General features: G+C 40.6%; 1 protein-coding gene and 1 long non-coding RNA gene across 10 annotated transcripts in view; one reads left to right on the top strand and one right to left on the bottom strand.

The window, feature by feature from the left end:
- Positions 1-24475, top strand: part of LOC134354721 (uncharacterized) — a 60087-nt gene extending 35612 nt beyond the window's left edge. Inside the window, exons 2-3 of the long non-coding RNA XR_010019885.1 lie at positions 5442-5569; positions 23949-24475. This is a non-coding gene — a long non-coding RNA (uncharacterized LOC134354721). The remainder of the gene's footprint in view (positions 1-5441; positions 5570-23948) is intronic.
- Positions 1-25991, bottom strand: part of ptprc (protein tyrosine phosphatase receptor type C) — a 298428-nt gene that overhangs the window by 35013 nt on the left and 237424 nt on the right. For all 9 annotated transcript variants that reach the window (XM_063063878.1, XM_063063877.1, XM_063063882.1 and 6 more), the window contains 9 exons: positions 22975-23160; positions 17247-17467; positions 17096-17156; positions 10473-10581; positions 7815-7849; positions 7595-7704; positions 3343-3433; positions 1180-1256; positions 613-649 (listed from right to left, as the gene is read on the bottom strand). In XM_063063878.1, coding sequence (XP_062919948.1) covers positions 613-649; positions 1180-1256; positions 3343-3433; positions 7595-7704; positions 7815-7849; positions 10473-10581; positions 17096-17156; positions 17247-17467; positions 22975-23160 — 927 coding nt within the window. The remainder of the gene's footprint in view (positions 1-612; positions 650-1179; positions 1257-3342; positions 3434-7594; positions 7705-7814; positions 7850-10472; positions 10582-17095; positions 17157-17246; positions 17468-22974; positions 23161-25991) is intronic.

Genomic DNA, 25991 nt, shown 5'->3' with positions numbered 1-25991 from the left:
GTGATCCATATCAGAATCAGATTCATCTTTGATCACTTATGCCATGATTTTTTTCCTTTTTGCAGCAGGAGCAGCACAGTGAAATACATAAAATTACTACAGTATGGAGCAAAAGTCTCAGGCTCCCTAGCTATATATATATATATATATATGTGTGTGTGTGTCTAAGACTTTTGCACAGTACTATGTAAAGTAGGGTTGTTTTGTATCAAGGGGACAAAGTTTACAATAAGTGCGCGAGAGGTATAATTAAGGTATGGTCTACCATAGTGCAATTTTGTTAAACCACTGAAGTGTATTTTACTGTCCCTATGGTAAGGTGGTTATTTGGCTACTTCTGCTGAAATTGCTATAGCTACCCTGGGTGCTGCTGCATGGAAGCATGATCACACAATGGGAGGAGTCTCAAAACTGCATAGTTCAGGCAGAGAAACTGCAGTTAACACGTCTGCAACTCAGTGTAACTTGGTTATTAAATTCCATCATGTTGTACATCGAAATCATTCAAACTCTTGATTCTCTGAGATAGATATCTGCAGATAAATAGCAAATTTTCATTAAACTTGTTCTGCAATATTGAGAAAAATATTGCCTGTATACAAGTAAATGTACCTTGGGCGGCAATGTACTTCCGGGGTTCATTGAAGCCCTATGTAATAAAAAATAACAAAGTTAAAAACAACAATACTTCACTCGTAATTAAATGCTCAATAATCAGTCAGCAATGGGGAGAATTACAAACATTGGAGTTATGGAGTGAGTTTTACAATAATCAACGCTAGGTTTATTTAAAAAGCATGTCAAGGAAATGACATGAATATAGAGGCCTACTGGGTCTCCAATATTGAACCTCAGGCCTTATAGTGGAATGAAGGGTCAAATAGAAAATAAAAATGAACTTTGGTACAACAAAATGCTATTGTATTGAACACCATTGCCAACTTGGATCTTCCCAGGAAGAACTGTGATATTGGTCGTAACAGCCTTCAGAAGTAAACCCTGGGGATGCGTGTAGATTGGGGTCAACTGCAGAAATGAATTCTGTAAAGGGAACACTTTTCTCTTCCATTTTAATCATCAAAAGGATTAAATAATTCTATTTAAACTTCTGTTGTCAAAGTACACAATAATAAATACTTAAATATAATTTGTCCGTCACTTCCAAGCTTTCATACTTACATCAATGAAGCTTGCATTGATATAATCTGAACCATGCTCTCCAGACACAGGGGAAAGTTCAACACGGTTGTAATCATCTGTTGAGAAAGTACAATCCTAATAAGTTTATTAAACAAAGAAGGCATAAATGTTCCGACCTAAATCTGTTTTTACTTTAAGCGAACCATGCACATATCATGTAGTAGTGTCATGATGTATGCAATTCATCTATTTTTACATATGACCCATAAAGAGTTATTTAAACAAACAAGATTACTTAATCAAACAATTCATTTACAATATTACTCTAATACTACCAAAGTGTTAAATACACAACAAAATCCATTCATCATCACTTGAACGATTTTCGGTAATGACCCAGCTTTGACTTCAAAAATTGCAGTGGTTTTCACAAGAAGAGCAGGAATGAGGGGAGAATTTATGGAATGATAGAATAGAACAACATATTGGGAAACAGAAACAATTAAGTTGAACTGGACCCATTGAAGTGCAATAAAAAATTATTGTGTTGAACACTTTTGACAGTTCGAACTTTGAAATTGATTGTAATGTCCACTGAAATCCTCATAGTTACAGAACATAGGAATAGGCTCATCAGCTCACTGAATCTACACCAACTATCAAGCAACCACTTTGCAACAGTTTCATTGTATTCTTCCTGCATTTCCTTCAATTCCTACCACCTGCCCTAAGATTCTCAGACTCACCAGCAACAACTTACAATTCCAAATAAGCAACTCATGCATCTTTGTAAGGTGGAAGGAAGCTGGAACACCCAGGGCAAATCCCACACAGACAGCCACAAACTACAGTGGAGCTGGGATAATATTTTGACCATTGGGGCACAAGTCTGTCAGATGTTGTGTTTGAAATTTGTTGCTCAGTCGTTGTCCTGAATTAACAGTTCCAATGTTATGCAGAAGGAAATCAAAGATGTGGTGCTGGCAGTGGGACATCATCACCTGTACATCTGACTGCCTAGAAGTTGTATTTCACCCAGAAATGTTTGCTAATGCAACCCACTTCAGGAAAACTGATTTTTTACAGCACACTTAATAAACATGCATTGAGTAATCAAACCACTATGCTATACATTTTCAGTAATTGAGGTACCTAGACTGAGTTATGTATTGATCAAATTTAAATACATTCACAGCGATGGTAAAGATTCTAATACAAATTGTCTTTTTGCACAAAGGGGATGTAGAATGTACCTGAGAGTAATGATGGAAGCTTGCGATCATGCTGATATTTAATAATGTTCAATATATTTATGAAAAGTGAAATAGACTGATATGGTAAAAGAATGTTCACAGAGGATTAAACTTATATGGTGCATGATTGGTCAAACTGCAAGCGGAACTGGAACCTTATCATTTCTCCAAAGTCTGGCTGATATCTGTCCTTCAATTAATATTGTTAATAATCAGATTATTTGCCCACTAATGCATTGCTGCTTATAGGAGCTTACTCTGCCAAACTGTCTTCTCCACTATCTACACCAAAACACTGAATACAGTGCTTCATTCAAAAATACTTCATTGGCTGCAAATAATTTAAGTCATCCTGAGACAGATATGAAATGAACTATTTACATCTAATCATCCTCTTAATGAAATGTCTTTACAAAGTAATTAATTGTTCTTGAGGAAAATTACAGTTTCAAGTTGCTGATCAGAAATAGTGCAGATATAACAGATGGTCCCTTAATCATATCAGTCCAGTAAGTATTCATTCGACTGGTGAACAAAGACTAAAACCTGCAGAATATTTTTCATAATGAACACCTGATTGCTACATCTGTGAGAAACAATTTATCTGTCATTTTCCTGAAGAACCCATCAACCCCCATGCTCAGGATCCTGTGTTTCAGCAACATGCCAAATCTCTGAAGAAAAACATATTCATCCTCCTATCACAAGTAAATTAATGCCTTTTTCTAAATGAAAAGAACAAGTTTTCCAACTGTTTCAAAATTATAGTTTTCAATAAACAGAACAAAAAAGCTCCCCAGCCTATACAACTGCTACACTCTTGACAAATTTCTCTTAACTTTCTGAGTATTATTTCAGTACTGAGATATTCTATGGGGCCATATTGTCCTGCAATGATATAGAAACACATCAGTTAAAAACTTAATTAGCAGGTTCCATTCAAACTCACATGGTAGGATGTCAATATATCGATTCTTGTTCGAATTACAACCTTTACGTGCATCCTTAACAGGAAATTTGCTGAAGACCCTTGGAATGCTCTGAAATGATAATTTCAAAATTACATTATTTTCTACCAACACAGTAACCAAGTTTCTTATTTGATGTACAATTAATTCTGTATTGCTATCATTCAGCTGTTATAATTTGCAGATGACAAAAAAAATTGGTGGAGTCATTGTGAAGAAGATTTTCGCAAGGTGCTGCACATGAGGCTGCTAAACAAGAGCCCATGACACTACAGAAAAGATACAAGCATTTATAGAAGATTGCTGACTGGCAGGAGACAAAGAATGGGAGTAAAGGGGACCTTATAGTTGGCTATCGGTGAATAGTGATGTTCCACAGGGGTCAGAGTTGGGACTGCTTCTTTTCATGTTATATGTCAATGATTTCCATGATGGAATTGATGTCCTTTTGGCCAAGTTTTCAGATAATACAGGGGCAGGTGGAGGAGCAAGTCATGTTGAGGAAGTAGGGAGAGTGAAGAAGGACTTACTGTAGACAGAATGGGTAGAGAAGGGGCAAATGGAATATGGTGTAGTGAAGAGCATGGTCATGTGCTTTGGTGGAAGGATTAAAGGTATAGACTATTTTCTAAATGAGGAGAAAAATCCAAAAATCAGGAAAACAAAGGGACTTGGGAGTCTTTGTGCAGGATTCCCTAAAGGTTGACTTGCAGCTTGAGTTGGTAAGAAAGGCAAACTTACTGTTAGCATTCATTTCAGGAGGACTAAAATATAACAGCAAGGATTTAATGCTGAGGATTTATAAAGTATTGGTCAGACTGCATTTGGAGTACTATGAGCAGTTTTGGGGCCTGTATCTAGGAAAAGTTGTGCTGGCATTCGATGGAGTCCAGAAGAGGTTCACATGAATGATTCAGGGAGTGAACAGGTTAACAGATAAGGAGGGTTTCATGGCTCTGTGCCTTTACTCAGTGGAGTGAAGAAAAATGAGGTGGGGGGGGGGAGAATTTCATTGAAACCTATCGAATATTGAAAGGCCTAGAGCAGAGGTTCCCAAACTTTTTTTTAATGCCATGTACTATTACCATTAAGCAAGGGGTCCATGGACCTCAGGTTGAGAACCCTTGGCCTAGATAGAATGGATGTGGGAGTCTAAGACCAGAGGGCACAGCCTCAGAATAGAAGTATGCCTCATTAGAACAGAGATGAGGAAGAAAGTGGAGGTTGATAGGTTCTTGATTAGTAGGGGCATCAAAGGTTACAGGGAGAAGACAGAATAACTGGGTTGAGATGGATAATAAATCAGCCATGATGGAATAGTGGAGCAGAGTTGATGGGCCAAATATCCTAATTCTGCTCTGTCTTCTGGTCTTAAGATTGTCTAAACATACAGTGGACATAGATCAGCTAGAAAGTTGGGCAGTGTGGTGGCAGATGGAACTTAATGCAGGCAAGTGTGACACACTTTGTGAAAGTACAGTACATTCTGGTAGAGCATACAGAGTAAATGGAAAGGACCAGGAACATTGGTGTACAGAGCGAATTTGGGAACTCACTGAAAATGTTGACAAAGTTGGATAGGGAAATTCAGAAAGCTTGAGGAGGAAATGGGATGCTTTCCTTCATGGGCAGGGCACTGTGCTTACGAGTCGGGCTGTCATGTTGAGGCTACTAAGGCTGCTTTTGAATTACTGTGTACAGTTCTGGTTGCCGCACTAGCAGAAGGTTGTGATGGCAATTGAAAGAGTGCAGGCGAGATTCTTCAGGATGTTGACTAGAATGGACTGCTGTATTTATAAAGGGAGACTGGATAGACTGGTTTATTCTCACTGGAACAGAGAAGACAGAAGGGGTGACCTTACTGAGGTTTATAAAATTATGAGAGAAATGGATAGGGTAGATAGAGAGTCTTTTTGCCAGGGTAAAAAGGAAAGGTACGTTGCATCCGGAATTACTCCAGTTAACGGATGACTTCCTCCCATGCCGCTCTTGACGTAGTGGGAAATCGCATATGAGGAAAGTTACAGTAGTGGTTTGCCATTGCCATTGCCTTCTACCGGGTGTTTTTTTTTCCTCAAAGAGATCACCAGCTCTTAACCCACCATGGATGAAAAGCATGCAGGGAAGCCAGCTGGATTCGAACTCGGGACCTCCCGCCCCGCAGACCAGCACTGATGCCACTATGCCACCAGCCAGGTCTTTACCAGGGTAAGCATGTATAAAACTAGAAAGCACAGGTTTAAGGAAAAGGTGAGAACTTTAAGGGAGATCTGGATGGTACATTTTATACACAGAGGTTGCTAAATATCTGGAATCATTCTCCAGAGGAAGATACAAATGTTTACAAGGTACTTGGACAGACACTTAGAGTGGAAAAGCATAAAGGGATATAAGCCAAATGCAAACAAATAGGATTTGCTTAGGTAGGCATCATGGTCAAAATGTTCATGGTGGACTATCAAGGTTCTTTTCTTTACTGTACAGTCTTATGATTCTAATTTTCACTGCTGCAGCCAGGGTGGTGGAATGAATCGCTTGTACTTTAAGGTCCCGTCTGCTTTTTATACCACTGGCTTTGGGTAGTTGGACGAGGACACATAAATAACCAAACATGCAAATGACTCAACATAACAAGCACATTCATCACATTTTGTGCATGAAGCAGAATATACTGAGGTGCTTCACCAATACTGAATCAGCAGTTAGTCTGTGATTCAGGTGTTATTAATATAGAGGTCACCTGAGGTGGTAAGACCAGCAGTTAAATGGTAAAATGAGATTTACTTTACCCTCTGTAGATGCTAAAGATCTCCATAGATCTTTATGGAGCACCATGCATTCCATGCTCCATATTGTGCATTCTCCTTGATAATTCAGCTCATATTTATTCATCTTACAAACCTCAATTAAATACATTGCGAAAAGATTTATCCTTAATCATTGGTGCACATCACCTTTGGGAATTCTGAATTGTTCTCTACTTTTGAGGGATTTAAAAAAATTTATTCACTTATGGGATGTGGGCATCACCAACTAAGCCAGCATTTATTGCCCATCCCTAGTTCCATAGAAGTCAATGGAACTGAATTTCAAAAGAGGTATACAATTCATAACAGCTGCAACTTTACATATTTAACAGTAATGATACAGGGCGAATTTTTACCCTTTTATGTTTAGTAGGCAAATTACTTTTTCCGCTTTTCAACAATAATTTGGTGCATCTAGGTGCTACAATCGCCCAGTAAAATGACAGCGCGCTTGATCGCAGCAACCTCTCTGGGCCCAAAGCAATAATTGTTCAACCATTATGTCATTTCTATGATCAGAAGACAATGTTGGGTATTAAGAACATCAAGTACTGGAGGTCTACCCCATCAGAAACTTTGCTCAATAGATGTGGAGCTGGATTTTTTGTATACTACATTGCTGCTTGCTACTGCCACCACCACCCAAGGGGGAAGATGTCAAAGCTGGTGCATGGTCCAACAACCAGCGCAAATGAATGCCTTTGCCATTTTTCTTGTGTGGGGGGGTGGGAGGGAGATGCGTGGCCTCAGTTGTTGCACGGACCAGGCTCACATGCTGCAGGGTCACCAGTTCCAGTTGCATTTGCCCGGAGAAGCAGACACAGAGGTGGCATGGCGTGGCGGGCGGCTGTGCTGGGTTTGGGGGCTGGGTCTGTTGGCCCCTCCCATTTGTGCTACCCCCCCGGTGATTGTTCGATGGAAGACAAGCTGGATTGTGTTCTTTGTGGATACACTAGTGCAACATGAGGAACTGCTGCTTATTCTTGCAGAAAACGTGGCTCCAGAACATCATTCCCACGACACTCAGGGACTTGGTCTATATTATTACAATTATAATTATTATTGTGACTATCTTTTATTTCTATCATTATTGTATGTGCTATATGTGCCTCGTGCTGTGTGTGACTGTTGGTACTGTGTTTTGTACCTTGACCCCAGAGGAACACCATTTCCTTTGGCTATATTCATGTGTATGGTTGAATGACAATTAAACATGAACTTGAGAGGATTCTTCTTTAGGTGTTGCCTGCACTTTCAAATTCATTCTCAGCAAACAGCTGAGCACCCACACCCTATTCTGGCTCATCTGTCACTGCAAATGAGTGGTACACTTCAGTGTCATTATCCTCCCCTTTAATACATTAACCATCATTGCCTTTGTCTTCGAGTGGACAGGAACTTAGGAATGTGATGATTCACCAATTACCTGGAATTCTGCTAAAAATAATCTGGATTCATCGGCCTGCTTTCTCCTATAGACATCAATCAGTTGTTCAGCAAGTATGGGTTCCACATTGAGCAGCTGTTTTTCATCATCTGTAAGGAGTGGTCAACATTGGATATTAATTATATGAAATATTCCCTGAGACAAGGTTTAGACCAAATGCTCAACACGTAAAAATAAAGGGGTAAAGCTGGTTACTGACCATGTCCAATAAGTTCCACGGATTCTTCAGGATGTCTATAATCAGGATAGAGCAAGAAAAAAAAACATGTTAAATAGCACTACCACATCAAAAAGAATGTACTATTAGTTAGTGTTATCAGTATTTATAATTAACATTATGATCAACTTTCCCTCTAATTTCTTTTTAACATTTGCTTGGACCATGCCTGAAAACTGTGCAGAGCTTTAATAAAGCATTATGTGAAAGAAAATTCCTGCTGCGTGGCAACAAAGGCTATGTGTGCAGGTGCATTTCAGTTAATGCGCAGCCATGCACCTGTGCAGCTTAGAGAGAACAGTGACTATACTATTAATTGTGAGAAATCTTTGGATAGGATTTTCATATATTCACTTGCATTTACTCAAGTATTCAGATAAACACAAGAGCAATATTACTTCATTGAATTTTCTGATATTTATCTGCTGACAATGTATTTGGTTAAATTGAGGTAAAGTGGAGAATTTGCTCATAAGAATAAGAGGATCAAAGAAAACTGGGTAATTTGACTTACATTTCCCTTCAGACTAAACTTGTAAAAGAAATACTTCAGTTCAGATGTCCTGATGAAGGGTCTTAGCCCAAAGCATCAGCTGTTTATTCTTCTCCATATATACTGACAGATTTGCTGAGTTCTTTCAACATTTTATGGGTGTTGCTCAGAAAGATTATTTTGGGTACTCTCTCAGGTGAAGCAAGCAAGTCTTCATGAGATAATAATTACTTGACTGGCTGATGAGTGAATGTGTGAAAGAAAATGGCACAACATAGGATTTCTGAAGCAGAAATGGCAGGAGGGTTACATATCTCATTGTTTTAGTGCTGAGAACATGTGTAAAGTGTTGGAAAGCAGTTAACCCCACACCAGAGTTATCACTCACTTGAACAAAAATACAAACATCGCCCTGAGAAATTATTAAAATAATACTTTGCCATATTACAGTGGGTTCCTGCCATAAAGAAGTACAATTCTCCCATAAAATCATTACTTTGCATTAGTGGCATTCACTCCAATTTGTTTTTTCTTTTACTAATTAAAATTATATGCTTTTCCTATTTTAAATAAGTTTGGATTTAATCGGGTCAGATGGGAGGTGTTGCACTTTGGGAGAACAAATGTAAAAGGATAGTGAAAAACACGTGTGCAAATTATAAAGGATAGCACACCATTAATGGCAAAATCCTTAACAGTGTTGATGTACAGAGAGATTTTGTTCATAACTTCCTCAAAGTAGTTGCAAGGTTGACAGGATGTTCAAGAAGGCACGTGGTGTGAACTAATGGTCCTTATTCGTTGAGGTACTGAGTTCAAGAGTCAGGAGGCTATGGTGTAGCTTTATAAAACTCCAGTTAGACAGCATCTGGAGTACTGCTTTTAATTTGGTTGTTCCACTGCAGGAAGATTGTGGGTGCTCCAGAGAGTGCAGAAGCCGTTTATCAGGATGCTGCCTGGATTGGAGTGTGTGTGCTACAAGGAGAGGTTGGACAAACTTGGGCTATTTACTATGCAATGGCGAGGGCTGAGGGGGAGACCTCATAGAACATTGTAAGATTATATGAGGCAAAATAGAGTAGACAGCTGGTTTCCTATACCCAGGTCAAATGCCTAATACTGAAGGTCAGGCATCGAAGGTGACAGGAGATGTGTGGGCCAAATTTTTCTTTTACACAACGACTGGTGGGTTGGTGCCTGGAATTTGCTGCGAGGGTTGGTAGTGGAGGTAAATACGATAGAAGTGTTCATGTGCCTCTTAGATGGGCGCATGCATGTGCAGGGAATGGTGAGATATGGACATTGTGTAGGTAGAAGGAATTAGTGTAGTTAGGTGTCTAATTACTAGTTTGACTAGATCAGCGTAGCATTGTGGGCTGAGGGCCTGATCCTGTATTGCACAGTTCTATGTACTAAGTTGTCTGAAACTGGGAGGAAAAGAACACCATTCCTCCCTTCATTAGCCATGCCATTCTAAAAGAAATCCTTTTGCTCAAAGCTATTTTTGCCTTAAAATCTACAGCAGTACCAATCTATGATTGGTTTGAAAGTATAAATAAAAAACAATATATTTGCCCAAGGAATATACATCTGAGGATTCTCTCAGAGAGCGGAGTCAATCGAATTCACAAGTATGAAATCCAGTTATCACTCATCCACTGCAGAAAAAAATTCCCATTAACCAGGCAGTTGCATGCCCTATACCCATCACTGTGTTCAATGGGCTTATCAATGAATAAACTATGCTGAATGTTAACTGGTATCACCTCAGATAAAGAGAAACAAACACAGAATGGATTTTGATCTGATGATAGATACTATGATCCCAAGCAGCCTTTCAGTAATATTACATACTGTGGTGGGAAATTCATTAGAGAGAATTGACTGAAGAATTAAGTGTAATGGTACAAGGAGGAAACAAGCAACAATAGCTGGAAGTCAATTGGTATAATCCACAATAAATTAATAAATAACACATTCAGAAACAATGAAGTTGCTTCCAGAAACTTTAGTCAATTTACAGAAAATATGGTTTCCTTTCTAATGTTTCTACCATTTTTTCTTGCTTTCTGTTTTCAATATTTTACAATACAGTTCCGTGCTGCAGAAAATATGAGGTGTGAGACAAACCATTTTAACTCAGGTACCTTGAAGATTTCCTCTGCAAAATGTATATTTTGTAGAGTACAATGGCCAGAGCTATTGTTGTAGCAATGATCAGAAATGCCAGGAATCCAATCAATGCCTTTTCATTGTCTGCAATATAAAATTCTACAATCACTCACAAGAATGGATTACTGAAGGAAAATGTATAATTAATTATAGGACAATGTTAACATGATAACTCTGAATTGCATAATTTTGCTGGATATTTCTTATACATTTCATTAAGAGTAACTTTGATATCTGTGAATTACAGTTTACATGCAAAATTTGTATCTTTGATCTATTACAAGTCAGAAAGCACTAAAGAAGCAAACAATTGAAGATCGCTAGATTGCACCCATGAACTAGTGGTGAAAGCCCCAAGCACCTGCTTAAACAACTGTTCCCTGTTATCTATGTGATCGCAGAATAACAAGCTACTAGGCCTCTTCAGCAGCCTCTCCCAAACGTGCAACCTCCATCACTTGGAAAGATGAAGGCTGCATAGAAACATAGAAAATAGGTGCAGGAGTAGAACATTCAGCCCTTCAAGCCTGCACCGCCATTCAGTATGATCATGGCTGATCATCCAACTCAGAACCCTGTACTAGCCTTCCCTCCATACCCCAGATCCCTTTAGCCACAAGGGCCATATCTAACTCTCTCTTAAATATAGCCAATGAACTGGCCTTAACTGTTTCCTGTGGCAGAGAACTCCACAGATTCACCACTCTCTGTGTGAAGAAGTTTTTCCTAATCTCGGTCCTAAAAGGCTTCCCCTTTATCCTCAGACTGTGACCCCTCGTTCTTGACTTCCTCAACATCAGGAACAATCTTCCTGCATCTAGCCTGTCCAATCCCTTTAGGATTTTATACGTTTCAATAAGATCCCCCCTCAAACTTCTAAATTCCAACGAGGATAAGCCTAGTTGATCCAGTCTTTCATCATATGAAAGTCCTGCCATCCCAGGAATCAATCTGGCGAACCTTCTTTGTACTCCCTCCATGGCAAGAATGTTTTTCCTCAGATTAGGGGACCAAAACTGCACACAATACTCCAGGTGTGGTCTCACCAAGGCCTTGCAGATCCAGCTTGCTCTCCCTGTTAAAGCTACGCACAGAGCAAGAGGAATGCTCTAACAGAACAGTTTGTATGCAGTGAGGACATGATGCAGTGTCCTAGTGAGGAAGCCCAGGACACATTTTGGCCTTGTTCTTCTTAAATATTAAGTTGTCCATGTGATAACAGCTGGTCTGCTCATGTCCTTTTATCAAGATGGAATGTTTGCCATTCATATAAAGAAATACTGAAGTGAAAAGATTAGACAGAAGCTGCAAGTTTAAGATTTGAAATTTGGCATATTACCTCACTTGATTTAGATGTATAAGATAAGGCCTTCAAATGGATGATTCTTACTATTGCTCTTTACATTAGCATTTTGTGAAATGGCACAGCTGGAATAAACTTAAGGCAAGGAGGCAGACAAAGGAACCTGGATAACTTATTAGATGAGTAGTGGTAAACTTAATTGGAGCAAAAAACTGTTGATGCTGGAAGCTTGAAGCAAAACCATATAGAAACATAGAAACATAGAAAATAGGTGCAGGAGTAGGCGATTCAGCCCTTCGAGCCTGCACCGCCATTTATTATGATCATGGCTGATCATCCAACTCAGAACCCAGCCTTCCCTCCATACCCCCTGACCCCTGTAGCAACAAGCTACATGATCTAACTCCCTCTTAAACATAGCCAATGAACTGGCCTCAACAGTTTGCTGTGGCAGAGAATTCCACAGATTCACCACTCTCTGTGTGAAGAAGTTTTTCCTAATCTCGGTCCTAAAAGGCTTCCCCTCTATCCTCAAACTGTGACCCCTCGTTCTGGACCTCCCCAACATCGGGAACAATCTTCCCGCATCTAGCCTGTCCAATCCCTTTAGGATCTTATACGTTTCAATCAGATCCCCCCTCAATCTTCTAAATTCCAACGAGTACAAGCCCAGTTCATCCAGTCTTTCTTCATATGAAAGACCTGCCATCCCAGGAATCAATCTGGTGAACCTTCTTTGTACTCCCTCTATGACAAAGATGTCTTTCCTCAGATTAGGGGACCAAAACTGCACACAATACTCCAGGTGTGGTCTCACCAAGGCCTTGTACAACTGCAGTAGTACCTCCCTGCTCCTGTACTCGAATCCTCTGGCTATAAATGCCAGCATACCGTTTGCCTTTTTCACCGCCTGCTGTACCTGCATGCCCACTTTCAATGACTGGTGTATAATGACACCCAGGTCTCGTTGCACCTCCCCTTTTCCTAATCGGCCACCATTCAGATAATAATCTGTTTTCCTATTTTTGCCACCAAAGTGGATAACTTCACATTTATCCACATTAAATTGCATCTGCCATGAGTTTGCCCACTCACCCAACCTATCCAAGTCACCCTGCATCCTCTTAGCATCCTCCTCACTGCTAACACTGCCACCCAGCTTCGTGTCATCCGCAAACTTGGAGATGCTGCATTTAATTCCCTCATCCAAGTCATTAATATATATTGTAAACAACTGGGGTCCCAGCACTGAGCATTGCGGTACCCCACTAGTTACCGCCTGCCATTCTGAAAAGGTCCCGTTTATTCCCACTCTTTGCTTCCTGTCTGCTAACCAATTCTCCACCCACACCAATACCTTACCCCCAATACCGTGTGCTTTAAGTTTGCACATTAATCTCCTGTGTGGGACCTTGTCAAAAGCCTTTTGAAAATCCAAATATACCACATCCACTGGTTCTCCCCTATCCACTCTACTAGTTACACCCTCAAAAAATTCTATGAGATTCATCAGACATGATTTTCCTTTCACAAATCCATGTTGACTTTGTCCGATCATTTCACCGCTTTCCAAATGTGCTGTTATCACATCCTTGATAACTGACTCCAGCAGTTTCCCCACCACCGACGTTAGGCTAACTGGCCTATAATTCCCCGGTTTCTCTCTCCCTCCTTTTTTAAAAAGTGGGGTTACATTAGCCACCCTCCAATCCTCAGGAACTAGTCCAGAATCTAACGAGTTTTGAAAAATTATCACTAATGCATTCACTATTTCTTGGGCTACTTCCTTAAGCACTCTAGGATGCAGACCATCTGGCCCTGGGGATTTATCTGCCTTCAATCCCTTCAATTTACCTAACACCACTTCCCTACTAACATGTATTTCACTCAGTTCCTCCATCTCACTGGACCCTCTGTCCCTTACTATTTCTGGAAGATTATTTATGTCCTCCTTAGTGAAGACAGAACCAAAGTAATTATTCAATTGGTCTGCCATGTTCTTGCTCCCCATAATCAATTCACCTGTTTCTGTCTGCAGGGGACCTACATTTGTCTTTACCAGTCTTTTCCGTTTTACATATCTATAAAAGCTTTTACAGTCCGTTTTTATGTTCTCTGCCAGTTTTCTCTCAAAATCTTTTTTCCCCTTCCTAATTAAGCCCTTTGTTCTCCTCTGCTGAACTCTGAATTTCTCCCAGTCCTCAGGTGAGCCACTTTCTCTGGCTAATTTGTATGCTACTTCTTTGGAATTGATACTATCCCTAATTTCTCTTGTCAGCCACGGGTGCACTACCTTCCTTGATTTATTCTTTTGCCAAACTGGGATGAACAATTGTTGTAGTTCATCCATGCAACCTTTAAATGCTTGCCATTGCATATCCACCGTCAATCCTTTAAGTGTCATTTGCCAGTCTATCTTAGCTAATTCACGTCTCATACCTTCAAAGTTACCCCTCTTTAAGTTCAGAACCTTTGTTTCTGAATTAACTATGTCACTCTCCATGTTAATGAAGAATTCCACCATATTATGGTCACTCTTACCCAAGGGGCCTCTCACGACGAGATCGCTAATTAACCCTTCCTCATTGCTCAAAACCCAGTCCAGAATAGCCTGCTCTCTAGTTGGTTCCTCGACATGTTGGTTCAAAAAACCATCCCGCATACATTCCAAGAAATCCTCTTCCTCAGCACCTTTACCAATTTGGTTCACCCAGTCTACATGTAGATTGAAGTCACCCATTATAACTGCTGTTCCTTTATTGCACACATTTCTAATTTCCTGTTTAATACCATCTCCGACCTCACTACTACTGTTAGGTGGCCTGTACACAACTCCCACCAGCGTCTTCTGCCCCTTAGTGTTACGCAGCTCTACCCATATCGATTCCACATCTTCCCGGCTTATGTCCTTCCTTTCTATTGCGTTAATCTCTTTTTTAACCAGCAACGCCACGCCACCTCCCCTTCCTTCATGTCTATCCCTCCTGAATATTGAATATCCCTGAACGTTGAGCTCCCATCCCTGGTCACCCTGGAGCCATGTCTCTGTGATCCCAACTATATCATAATCATTAATAACAATCTGCACTTTCAATTCATCCACCTTATTACGAATGCTCCTTGCATTGACACATAAAGCCTTCAGGCGCTCTTTTACAACTCTCTTAGCCCTTGTACAATTATGTTGAAAGTGGCCCTTTTTAATGCTTGCCCTGGATTTGTCGGCCTGCCACTTTTACTTTTCTCCTTTGTACTTTTTGCTTCTACGCTCACTTTACACCCCTCTGTCTCTCTGCACTGGTTCCCATCCCTCTGTTGTGAACTAACCTCCTCACGCCTAGCCTCTTTAATTTGATTCCCACCCCCCAACCATTCTAGTTTAAAGTCACCTCAGTAGCCCCCGCTAATCTCCCTGCCAGGATATTGGTCCCCCTAGGATTCAAGTGTAACCCGTCCTTTTTGTACAGGTCACGCCTGCGCCAAAAGAGGTCCCAATGATCCAAAAACTTGAATCCCTGCCCCCTGCTCCAATCCCTCAGCCACGCATTTATCCTCCACCTCATCGCATTCCTACTCTCACTGTCGCGTGGCACAGGCAGAAATCCCGAGATTACTACCTTTGCAGTCCTTTTTCTCAACTCCCTTCCTAGCTCCCTATATTCTCCTTTCAGGACCTCATCCCTTTTCCTACCTATGTCATTGGTACCTATATGTACCACGACCTCTGGCTCCTCACCCTCCCACTTCAGGATATCTTGGACACGATCAGAAATATCCCGGACCCTGGCACCAGGGAGGCAAACTACCATCCGGGTCTCTGGACTGCGTCCACAGAATCGCCTATCTGACCCCCTTACTATCGAGTCCCCTATCACAACTGCCCTCCTCTTCCTTGCCCTACCCTTCTGAGCTACAGGGCCAGACTCTGTGCCGGAGGCACGGCCACTGTCGCTTCCCCCGGGTAAGCTGTCCCCCCCAACAGTACTCAAACAGGAGTACTTGTTGTTAAGGGGCACAGCCACCGGGGTACTCCCCATCACCTGACTTTTCCCCTTCCCCCTCCTAACCGTGACCCACTTGTCTGCCTCCCGTGGCCCTAGCGTGACCGCCTGCCTTCCACTCCTCTCTATCACCTCCTCGCTCTCCCTGACCAGACGAAGGTCATCGAGCTGCAGCTCCAGTTCCGTAACGCGGTCCCTTAGGAGCTGCATCTCGATGCACTTGGCGCAGATGTAGACGTCCGGGAGGCTTGGAGACTCCAGGGCCTCCCACATCCGACACCGAGAACAGCAAACTGCCCTCACAGTCATAATGCCCCTCTCCTCAAATAGCAACAGAAAATGAATGTCAAACCTTCCTCGCCTCGCCCGCTTCCGCCTAAGCCCGGTGAGCCGAAGCCCTTAAGTCTTCACTAATACTGGAAGTTCAGAGCAGGTCAAGAAAAATCAGTCGAGGAAGAAACAGTTAGCTTTTCACGTCAAGATCTCAACTAGAAAAGTGAGAATGCAAGCATATTTTAAGGTGCATGGAGGGGAAGGGTGGATGCAATAGAATCCACCCTTTTTGCAGACCAAAAATATTATCGTCACCCCGATCTGAAACAGCATATTTGCTTGCAAGTATATGACTAATGAGGCAAGGAGGGTGAAATATCATACGAAGAGGTTTGTTATATTATGAAGAACGGTATAATTGAGTGTAGCTAATTTCTGTAACTGAGGAAGTATAAAAGAAATGTAACTGAACCAGGTTCTAAATGTACAGATACATTATGGAAAAATTAAAAGGTTACATAATGCGAGGGGCTTGGCAAAGTGGATAAAGTAAGATTGCTTGCCTTGGTTGGAGATTTGAAAGCCAAGGAGCCTGACTACATGCTAGAGTTAAATATATGGGACTGAGGTTAGAAGAAACTTCTTCATTCAGTAGACTGTGAATCTTTGAAATATTGGAATATCTACTGAAGGTTGAGATTGATTGACTCTCATACATTACAAAAAATCTGAGGTGATGGGGATCAAGCTAGAAAGCTGTGCAAAAGTACAGTAGACCTACTGTGCAGAAGTCCAGTAGATCTTGTCAAATTGCTCATGAGACGAGCAGCTGACATCAGCTTCTATAGCTTATACTCAATGAGCCTTGTGCACCATAGAAAGCTGGACAGGTTCACCAACTATGAGAACTAAAATTATTTGCACTCAGTCTATTTCAGTTTTGGTAGAACAAAGTAAATAGTGGATTTCTTTTCACAGGACAGTGTTAGCAAAATTTGATTTTAGGAAGTATTTTACTTACATCCAGTTTCGTAATCCTCAAAATTGACTTTAGTAGTACAAGCTGGACCAATTACCTGCAACTGGAATAGGGCAACAGTTATGTTAGTACAAGTCCAAACCGTACCTGACAGAAGCTGAAATATGTCTTTTCAACAACAAAGTCCAGTTACCTGTATTATGTATTTAGACAGATAGTTTAAATCTTTGAATTCAAATGAACAGTCGGTATGATTTTTAATTTCTTTATTACTGTTGCTGGATTTTGGTTGTAGCGTGGCTGAATATGTAACCTTCTCTCCATTCCACTGTTCTTTTTCTAGTCTAGTACAGGTAATGCTAATGGCATTACTGCTTAAAATGTTGATTTTTGGGTTTTCAGGTTTTGCTGGGCCTATGAGGAAAAAGAAAAAAAAGTCAAAAACATAAACTAAGAAATAAAATACACACTGTTCTGTTTTCATTTAAATAAAAAAAATCAATAATTAAGACATTGAGCTTAATCTAAATTATGTTTTGAATTTTCAGTCACAATGTCTTGGTGCTTGGTAGGTGTGGATATAGCCACATTATAATAAAGAAATCAATAAAAAACAATTATTTACTAGTTTTTATTAAATAAAAAACTGGTTTAAATTTCAAAGCACTATTAGCTTTACAACTCAACAGAATAGATGCTCGACACATTGGGGAATAAAAACTTGAAGTCCTTTGTGGTGGGCACAACACTGCTTTCTGCAAAAGAAAACTTAAATTACAGTTGATATTCCATATTTTATTAAAGAAAGTCTTTCAGTCATTGTTGTGCTCTTCCACATTTCTTTCCCGAGATTTGGAAGTGCTGTACAATCAGTAAGGTACTTTTAAGTAACTCTCTAAAGGTAAAAGGCAATAGCAATTGATTACCATATGCCTAGCGTCCACAAGCAGATGTGATAATGATGATGAAGTATTATGTTTTGTTAATTGAGAGAAATAAAAGTTAGCTGGGAACAAGGGAAACTCTTCTTCAAAATGAAGTCATGGGATTTTGTGAGGGTGAGCAGACAGCTCCTTATTTAATACCCTAAATGAGCAGATTGCACCTCCATTAGTGATGAGAACAACACAGAGATTGAAGAGCTACCCAACCATGAATGTAGGGCAGCTTAGAATGAAAGCTCTACAATTTCTCAAAGAAAAGAATCAGCTCTACAGGCACCCGAAGACAAAAAAAAATCCTTGATCTACATATAAAAAAAGAATGATGATAAAGAGAGCACAAGAGATAAAATGGCTTGTTTATAATCAAAATGTGCAAAGCATTTTCATCAATGACAATGCCATCTTTAACATAAATGCACAAGGCCCGCCCGACTGAGAGTGAAGAACCAAGGTGAACACATTAGAAATAGAGAAGTAAGCAGCAACTGTTAGAAGGAATGCTTCATAGACCACCTCAACCACATCTCCATCCCTCACGTGTGCACACTTGAAGTCATCATGTGGCCACCTACTCAGTCCCACTTTGCCAGCACTTCTCTATGTGACTGAAAATGGTCACATCCCAACTTAAAAAAGTAAAAGTCATCAGGAGTAGAAGGATCCCTGCTGAAGTTTTTAAACTTTTTGGAAATAGCTTTATTCCAAATCCACAACCTAATTACCCAGATCTAAGAAGGAAAAGTATCACCAGGGACATCAGAAATACCAGAATAATGCCCAGCTTGAAGAAAGGAACCATCTCACCGTAGAGCATCTCCTTCCTGTCTGCCACATTGAAAATCAGTGCTGGAGCCTTTCTCAACTTCCCAATGACTGACGGATGCTCCCCAAATCAGTATGAGGTATAGTTGACATGGTCATCACAACAAGACAACTCCAATGAAAATGCAGGGAGCAAAACCTTTTCTCAACCTCACTAAAGCCTTTGATGCTATTTTTGGGAGGGAATATGGAACAGCATCCTCAGATTCAGATACCCTAGAAACTTGTCTCCATCTCATATTTCTTTCTTGATGGCGGGTAGGTCCAAATGTAACTAATGAGCCAATAATAGAACCAATTTCAATGAAAACTGCGTCTTGACCTATTATATCACTCTCACTGATGCACTCCACCTTATCTCAAACAAATCCTGAAGGAATGGAGGAGACCTTGAGAACTAATGGGAAATTATTCAACCTATGGTAACCATTATTCAGCATCCAGGTCAGCTGAACACAAGGTTTACCTGCACATCGCATTTGGGTTTGCACATACTTGGAGGCTGAACTCCAAGTCATTGCTGACATGTTCACTAAAACATACAAGCGGTTAGGCCATACACTAGATCCATCTGCAAGACAACCTGTCCCTGCTCCCCCGCACTGTTCTCTGAAGATGAAGGTTAATAGTGAGAACCTGTAAAAAAAAAGAACTCTCTCAATATTGGGAACCACCTCTAAGTGAAAACAGATATAGATTATAAAATTCATCATTGCTTTGAATGAGCTAATGCGGTCTTTCTTAGATTAAGGAGAAGGTGTTTGAACTTCAAGACATCAGAGGCTTGGCAGAAAACTCTCATGAAATGTAAATATACCAGCAGAGCTGTTTTCAAATACGCTGGAAGTCTAAGTGAATCAATGTCAGCATCCTCCCTCAGGCCAACATCACTAGTATTGAGGCCCTGGTTATACTCTGTCAGCAATGCTGGGCTAGGTCACATCATTCTCATGGCCAACACCAGACTCTCAAGGCAGTCAGTCTAGTCTAAACTCTAATCAATGGAAGAGATTACCAAGCAACTAGAGGAAAGAATTCACAGATGTGGTTGAAGCACTCTTGAAAAAAATGTAATATTCCCATTTGCCTTGGGAATCTCTTGCCCATGACCACTCAAATTGTAGAAGGAATATTCTGAATGGCTTAGAGAACCTGGAGTCCATGCTCCAGGTTCATTCAGTAGCCCTGTATAAACAGCTATGGAGCTTTTAACCTAAAAAATACCCATCTACCTTTCAGACACCTCTTGCCCCACGTACAGAAGAGTATATAGTTGCCACTTGGACCTCAACAGTTACTAAAGAAACCATACATTTGGAATGAAAACAAGTCATCCATGGCAATGAGGGATGGCACAAGAGGAGTATTCCTTTAGGTGGTCATTGGATTTATAGCCTTGGTCATTGTTAGAGTGGAAGATGAGCCTTCAACATGTTGATTCAGAAATAAAACTACCATTTGAGCTAATGCTGCCGATAATCACGGGCTGTTGATTCTTATTTAAGAGATTTCAATATTATTTCTCTTTATATGTTTGTACAATGTCTTCAGAGATTTTTATGAAAAGGATGCAAATTTTAAAAAATTACACAAATTGATTTTTGCCTTCTGAGATAAAACAAAAAATGCTGGAAGTACTAATTCAGGTGAGAAAGAACTCTCAGAGGTGTTGTTAAGTTTAAGTAATAACAAACTCACTTTAGGATTTCCTTTTTACTTCAGATTTCTACTGTTCACAACATTTGCTTTTGACATGTGATTTTTTTGTTGTTGTTTATAAACCACAGAACTGTGTCCTTGAATGATTAGAACAGTGATGAAGAATTCAAAGAAGTGTGAGATCATCAATTCGAATTCAGGAAAGAGAATCATCTTGACCATCAAGAAATTAGTAATGAGCAATGATGATCATGGAGTCATCAAAGATCTGGTGTACCTAGCAGGGTACTAAATATTTGTGCATACCAACTGAGTGGAGTGTTCAAGGATATCTGTAACTTTTCACTGCTCCAGTCAGAGGCTCCCACCTGCTTCAAAAGGGGAGCAACCAAAAACAGCTGGGTGAGAGGTCTCAGCAACTATTGTCTAGCAGCACTGACATCTACTGTGATGAAGTACTTTGAGAGGTTAGTCATGGCTAGAGTAACTCCTGTCTGAGCAACGGCCTAGACTCCCTGTAATTTGCCTAACACAACAACAGATGCAATCTCACTGGCTCTCCACTCAACTTTGAAGAACCCAAACAACAGCAAAACATGTATCAAATTGCCATTTATCAATTCCAGCTCAGCGTTCAAAACCATTATCCCCTCATTATTAGCTAACAAGCTTTAAATCTGGGCTCTTGTACATCCTCTGCAAATGAATACTCAACTTCCACATTAGGAGACTACCAAGTGTGGGGATTGTTGATAACACCTCCATGCTGAACATCATCTCAAAGACGTGTCCTTAGCCCACTGCTCTACTTCCTCTGCTGGCCAGGCACACCTCAAAAGTCTTTGATGATAGCATTGTTGTTGGCAGAATCAGACAGAGTGACAAGGAGGTACAGGAGTGAAATAGATTGACTGGTTGAGGAGCATCACTATGACAACCTTGTGCTCAATGCCAACAAGACCGAGGAATTGACTGCAGACTTCAGGAAGAGGAATTCACAAGAACACACATCAATCTTCATTGAGAGGTCATCTGTGGAAAGATGAATAGCTTCAAGTTTCTTGGCATCAATATCTTTGGAGGATCTATTCTGGGCCCATCACATTGATGCAATCATAAAGAAGGCATGCCAGCTGCTTTGCTTCATTCGGAATTTGAGGAGATTTGGTATGTCACCAAAGACCCTTGCAAATTTCTGCAAGTGCATGGTGGAGAGCATTCTGACTGGTTGTACCAGAGCCTGGCATGGAACCTCAAAAGTACCCGATTACAAGATACAGCAGAGGGTTGTAGATTCAACCAGTTTCATCACAGGCACAACCTTCCCTGCCAAGAAGGATATATTCAAGAAGCAGTGCCTCAAGAAGACAGCATCTATTATTAAAGACCCTCTTTGTCTAGAGACATGCCCACTTCATATTACTACCACCAGGGAGGAGCTACAGAAACCTAGAAATCCATACTCAAATAGTTTAAGAACAAATTCTTCCCCTCTACCATCAGATTTCTGAATGGTCCATGAACCCATGAACACTAACTCAGTATTCATCTTTTTTTTAGATTATGAGAACACTCAGTCCTCGTTTATTATCATTTAGAAATGCATGCGTGCATTAAGAAATGATACAATGTTCCTCCAAAGTGATACTGTATCACAGAAAAACAGGACAAACCAAAGACTAACACTGACAGAACCACATAATTATAACATATAGTTACAGCAGTGCAAAGCAATACCATAATTTGATAAAGAGCAGACCATGGGCACGGTAAAAAAGAAGTCTCAAAGTCCCGATCGACTCCCGAGTCCCCGACAGCAGGCGGCAAAAGGGAGAAACTCCCTGCCATAAACCTCCAGGCACTGTCAACTGCCGATGCATTGGAAGCACCCGATCACAGCCGACACTGAGTCCGTCTGTCCGAAAACTTTGAGCCTCCGACCAGCCTCCCGAGCGCCATTCTCTGCGGAGCGCCTTCGACCTCACCCTGGCCGCCGAAACAAGCAAAGCCGAGGATTCGGGGCCCTCTCCTCCGGAGATTCTGGACCACACAGTAGCAGCGGCAGTGAAGCGGGCATTTCAGAAGTTTCTCCAGATGTTCCTCCGTACTCTCACATCTGTCTCCATCAAATCAGAACGGTGCACGGAACCCTACTTGACAAATAAAAGACATCACCACCGGAGTGGCTGCGCACACTGCGTCGCGCCACTATCTTCTCCTCCTCCCAGCACTATTTACCTACTTTTGTCAATTGCAGTAATTTTTATATCTTTGCTCTTTTAGCGCTGCCACGAAAACAAGAAATTTTGGTACATATATCAGTGATAATGAACTCAATTGTGTTTCTTTAGGGAACAAAACTGCTTGGAGTGCATGGTTCAAAGTAAGACCTTCACCAGAAATTTCTCACTGCAACTGTAGATGGGCAGCGTACGAGAAAGATAAGAACTATTATTCAAAAACTGCAAAGCAACATTAATACATGTAAATACTTACACCCTTGGTCAGTCTGCAAGGTGATAGTAGCTTCATCACTTGATTGCATGGTACCATTGCATTTATTGTTTGTAGCTGTAGCATGACATGTATAGTTTTTATATGCATTCAGGTTTCTACATGTATATGATCCTGAGGTTTTTGAGTTACTTGCATTACCTTCACATATGTGTGCCTCTTGTTGACCTGTAAGAGAAGAAAAACTGTCTTTGAATCACCATTACAAAAGCTTGATCTTAGTAAAAATTAACAGTGAAGCAACCCCTTTGTTCTGGACATCTGCATAGCAGTTTCAGTAAAGAGTTCACAGTGGGCAGAAGCTTGACTGGGACTCGGCCAGTAAACCTGAGGCCAGCACTGAGAATTCATTAAGTGAGCGTTGCTGATCTTCAGAGAGAAATCCAGGACAAGATTAGCCAATCTGTGTAAGCATACCACTCAGCCCACTGGCAAATGCAGACACTATGAAAAGACAAAGCCTGAACATGATGTCTGACCATATTGCAATTCTTTTTGTAATAAAAATGGCTATTTTGCATGGTGATTACTGGAAATTTAGAGCCTCAGTTTTGCCATATCAAATGCCCTCCTTTACCTCTCTCTTTAGCCCTGTGATTTTCTGCTGCACTTTCCTTCTCTGATAAGCTCTCACTTTGATTGTCTTTCTCACCATACTGGACATAATCTTCTTGCTTTTACCCATCACAAGTACACTCCAATCATAATAATTGGTCAATATTTTGATTTACAATCACAATGAGAGATCCATCATTATCATTAAAAATAAAAATAACAACACATAAAGGCTTAAAAATTAGATTTCTTCCATTTTGTTGCACTGTATGGGCATCGTGTTTTACCCAATGCCAAAACAGAGCTTAGGAGGGATAATGGAGCCAAACGGCAACTCCTTTACTTGCATCTTTGGAAAGAGCTCTATTTCCACCTTTAATATCTCTACTTTTCCCTTTCAGGGTTCTTTTGAAGACCTGGAGTTACACGCAGGCTTCGGTTCTTTGCGGGAATGGGACCCATTCTTGAGGTTCCACAACCGTCAGTTGTTTGACATGCCAAGGGTTTGGCCTGAGAGTCTCGATCCTGTTCGGAAGCCTAAGATCTTGGGGCTCTGGAGATGGGCGGATCGAGGGTCGGTGTCGCGGCAGGAGACTCATGTGTCATTGGGAGGCTGGAAAATCTTTTGCTGTGGGCCTGAAGACCCGAGGTCTTTGCGATCTTCAGACACAGAGCTCAAAAAAAGCGATGAACGGACTTTTCATATCATAAACCAGCCAGTTGTTGTTATGTCTCCCGCTCACTGTGAAAATGGGGGACATCGCCCTCTCCCTTGCCAGGGAGATAGAGAACCTGTGGTTTGTCAAATGTCGGATGAAGTGCGAAGCCTTTGGGGTAACTTTGGTCTGTGTATTTGCTATCGCTTTGCTCATGCTTGTGCTCAGTAGCGGGTGTGCTTTTTGTTTTACCGGTGGGGGGAGGGGGATTGTTGTTCGCCACCGCTTACGCGTGGGAGGGGGAAACTGTGGGGGGGGACCTTGGGGTTATCACATTTAACTGTCAGTCATTCTTTGGGGCACTTCTCTGTTTTTGTGGATGTTTGCGAAGAAAAAGCATCTCAGGATGTATATTGTATACATTTCTCTGACATTAAATTTGACCTTTGAACCAGAACAAAGGTAACCAAACTGAAATATTAGATCTGTTTTTCTTTTCATGGATGTTGCCCTGTCTATTGAGCGTCTTTCATTTTCGATTACTAAATGAGAACATAAATAATAGACAGTGCTGGAAACACTTAACAAGTCAGGTAGCATCTACAGGGAGAGAAACAAGCAACATTTAAGGTTTGGGTCCTTTGGGGGGAAAAAATCAAACAAGTTAGTTTTCAGAAGCAGAGGACATACAGGAACAATGGGTAAAACAAAGGAAATATTTCTGATTGGACATAAAATGGTTGTTAAAAAATGAATATCAAATTACAGCATATACTTCTTATGTGTGGTTCCCATAGAGATGGTGATGGAAACACACAGAAGTTGGGAGCAGTAATAGTGTGAGGCACATGAAGGTAAAAAGCACAGGGGGAAGCGGGAAAGATTGAGAAGGAGTGGAGGATTCAAAAACTGAAGGTGGAAAGACAGGGGTCCAATGAAGCAGTCCGGTTTGATCTCATGCTTCTGCTTAATTGCTGCATATTAATCATTAGGGTCATAGTTCTGACATCTCATGGAGAAATGCTGCGATCCTTGTCAGTTCTATATTGTCAGTTTTGTTAACATACTGTTTACAAAAGGCAGTATGTTAAATCAGTGTTGGGAAGCCAAAGCACATTCATTTCATTTCCAGATCTCCTTCCAAAATGCCACATAACATGGTATGTATACTTGTGAGCAATCTTACCTTGCAACCATATCCTAAAAAAAATCAGTCCTAACATTGTCTTTAGTATTTTCACTACTTTAATTCTATCTGCAGTACACTCATATACATGTATAGTCTTCCTATTCTTAGCAGCATTTTGTTACTGTATCACTGCTGTCCATTTAATATCCAAGGCTCCGGAAAATAGATCAGTCACCTAACCACATTCCTAAAATGCAGTGAGATATGTAGTTTCTTTCTATTTTGGTGTGCTTATGAACTAACCCTATCACTGTTAATTAAACTAAATCATTTCAAATATTTTACTTAAATTTCATATGTTAATAATTCCCAATCATCCAATCCTGTTTTGAAATTTAACTTCTACAGATATGAAGTCACATTCCTTCCGTAACGCTAGGACTTGTTTAAATAAGCTATTTGACCATATCCTTATAATTTTAGAGTAACACATACAAAATGTTGGAAATACTATAACTGTTTATTCATTTCCATAGGTGCTACCTGAACTGTTGAGTTCCTCCAAAATTTTATGTGTGTTATTTTGGATTTCTAACATCTGCAGAATCTCGTGTGTTTATAATTTTGTGTTTTTCTCTTCCTTCATAACCCAAACATCA

The sequence above is a fragment of the Mobula hypostoma genome, chromosome 12 (genome assembly GCF_963921235.1).
Source record: "Mobula hypostoma chromosome 12, sMobHyp1.1, whole genome shotgun sequence".
In the NCBI taxonomy this organism is placed as follows: domain Eukaryota; kingdom Metazoa; phylum Chordata; class Chondrichthyes; order Myliobatiformes; family Myliobatidae; genus Mobula; species Mobula hypostoma.
This window is presented reverse-complemented; position numbering and strand designations above follow the sequence as displayed.